The sequence below is a fragment of the Etheostoma spectabile genome, chromosome 5 (genome assembly GCF_008692095.1).
Source record: "Etheostoma spectabile isolate EspeVRDwgs_2016 chromosome 5, UIUC_Espe_1.0, whole genome shotgun sequence".
Taxonomy (NCBI): domain Eukaryota; kingdom Metazoa; phylum Chordata; class Actinopteri; order Perciformes; family Percidae; genus Etheostoma; species Etheostoma spectabile.
In genome coordinates this window covers 10665958-10668166 of record NC_045737.1, presented here as the reverse complement: position 1 = coordinate 10668166, position 2209 = coordinate 10665958, and the positions used below count along the sequence as shown (strand labels likewise).

General features: G+C 55.2%; 1 protein-coding gene across 1 annotated transcript in view; it reads left to right on the top strand.

Moving 5' to 3' along the window:
- nkx2.7 (NK2 transcription factor related 7) overlaps positions 1-637 on the top strand; it is a 5742-nt gene extending 5105 nt beyond the window's left edge. Inside the window, exon 2 of the mRNA XM_032515904.1 lies at positions 102-637. Within this exon, the coding sequence (XP_032371795.1) occupies positions 102-637 (536 nt within the window). The remainder of the gene's footprint in view (positions 1-101) is intronic.
- The last annotated feature ends 1572 nt before the right edge of the window (positions 638-2209 follow it).

Genomic DNA, 2209 nt, shown 5'->3' with positions numbered 1-2209 from the left:
CTCTATCTATCTATCTATCTATCTATCTATAAACATGTGTTACCAGATTTAACCTCCAGTAAGTTTGAGTGTATTTGACTGTTTTCTTGTCTCGTGTGCAGAGATAATCAGTCCGGAGAGTTCCCCTGACTGTGACGGAAGCCCCCCCAGCGGCGGAGCCCCCAGCCGGGCGCACAGGAAGCCCCGGGTCCTCTTCTCCCAGTCCCAGGTGTCCGAGCTCGAGCGGCGCTTTCTGCAGCAGCGCTACCTGTCCGCCCCGGAGAGAGAGCACCTGGCCCGCGTGCTCACGCTCACCTCCACGCAGGTCAAGATCTGGTTCCAGAACAGGCGGTACAAATGCAAGCGGCAGCGGCAGGACAAGTCTCTGGAGCTGGCGGGGTTTCCCGGACCCAGGAGGGTGGCGGTGCCGGTTCTGGTGCGGGACAGCAGGCTCTGCGGGGCGGGTTCGCCTTCAGCGCCGCCGCCGTACAACGTGACTCTGGGACGTTATAATTCGGTATTGTACGGAAACAGCGGCTTGTACAGCTGCGGTTATCACTCACCTGCACAGCTGGCTGAGTTAACATGTGGAAACAGCGAGGAGGCCTTTAACCACGCGCACTTCCAGGTGTCTCTACAGGGAGTCAGAGGCTGGTGATTGGACCAGGAAACTGGGCTCTGCAGGCAGGGGCGGAGCCAGCAGGGCTCAGCTTCTGGGGCTCCAGGCCCGGATGTTCACTCAAAAGCCCTGATCTTTAAGGGTCTTAAAACAACTTTGTGTCATTTCCATAGCAATAAAACAGATAGAAAGGCTATTTCCATTCAAATAAACATAGCAGGATGGTAAGAGCAGCGGCCATTTTTATGTGTAACATTGCCATGATAACAGACTGGGTTGATGTCATCAGTCCGCTAACCCACCACCGCAGGGTCTAACGTTAGCGATCCGCTAACCCACCACCGCAGTGGAGGGGGGGGTTGGGTGGAGAGTAGGTAGAGATCTAGACAATTGGTAAACATCGGGACCATAAACACTGATGGATGCGCGAGGCGGGGACCCTGCAACTAAACCTGGGGGGGGGGGTTGGTAGGCAGTAGAGGACTAGACTGTAGGGATTTATACATGTTCATGAGAAACTCTGATCACATGATGAAGTCAAGGAGATTAGTGACTATAGCAATAACAAACAAAGGAGACAAGGCCTCACTGTAGGTCACTGAGTGGATTGGTTGGTAAACACAACAAATGGAGAGCAGCATGTTGGTATAGTGACATACAGTACATAGTCGACCGCTAATGTAAATTCCGAATCGTGGGTTAGCGGACCGTAATGTTAGACCACGGCGTGGTGGTGGGTTAGCGGGACTCAATGCTAACGTTAGACCCAGCGGGGGTGAGCAGGACGCTAACGTTTTTAGTCTAGTGGTGGTGGGTTAGTGGGACAGTAATGTTCGCCAGCGGTGGTGTTGGGTTAGCGGACATGCTAATGTTAGTGACCAGCGGTGGGTTAGCGTACCGCTAAATTTTGGTTAGAACAAGGGTGTGTAGGGGTAGGGACTGCCTGATAATGGTCAGACCAGCGGGGGTGGTGGTTAGAGGGGCCGTCAGTAACATTAGAACCAGCGGGGGGGTCAGTTTAGTGGACGCTAACGTTAGTCATAATTGGTGGGTTGGTTAGTGACCGATAACGTAGACCCTGCGGTGGGGGGGGTTAGCATAACCTAAGGTTGAAACTGCGTGTTGTCGTGGTGGTATACGCCATGTTACGAGAACGGGTTTATTAGACCCTCGCGGTGGGGGGTTTAGCATACGCTACGTTAGAACAGCGGGTGGGGGGTTAGCGGAATGCTACGTTTGACCAGCGGGGGGTGGCGCGGGGGGGTTGGGTATAGGAGGCTGGAGGATGGTAGAACCAGCGGAGGAAGGTTGTGCTAGTTGTGGGTGGCGTGATCCGGGGTGGCCGGAGGGGGAGGGGTTTTTGGGGGGGTGTTAGGAGTTTGGCGTTTGGGGGTGTAGGGGGTGTTGGCGGGGGGGTGAGGGTCAACGTGGGTGGAGTCGGGACGCAGAGGGTTGGAGGGTTCGTTGGTAGCGGCGGTGTTTGGGTCGTTTTATTAGTGGCGTAGAGACGGGCGGGTTTCAGGTAGCTTATTTGGGGTTTTGGTCCCCCCTCCCCTTCCCCCTTTCCCCGCCCCCCCTTCCCCCCTTTCTATGTCCCCTCCATGTCCCGTT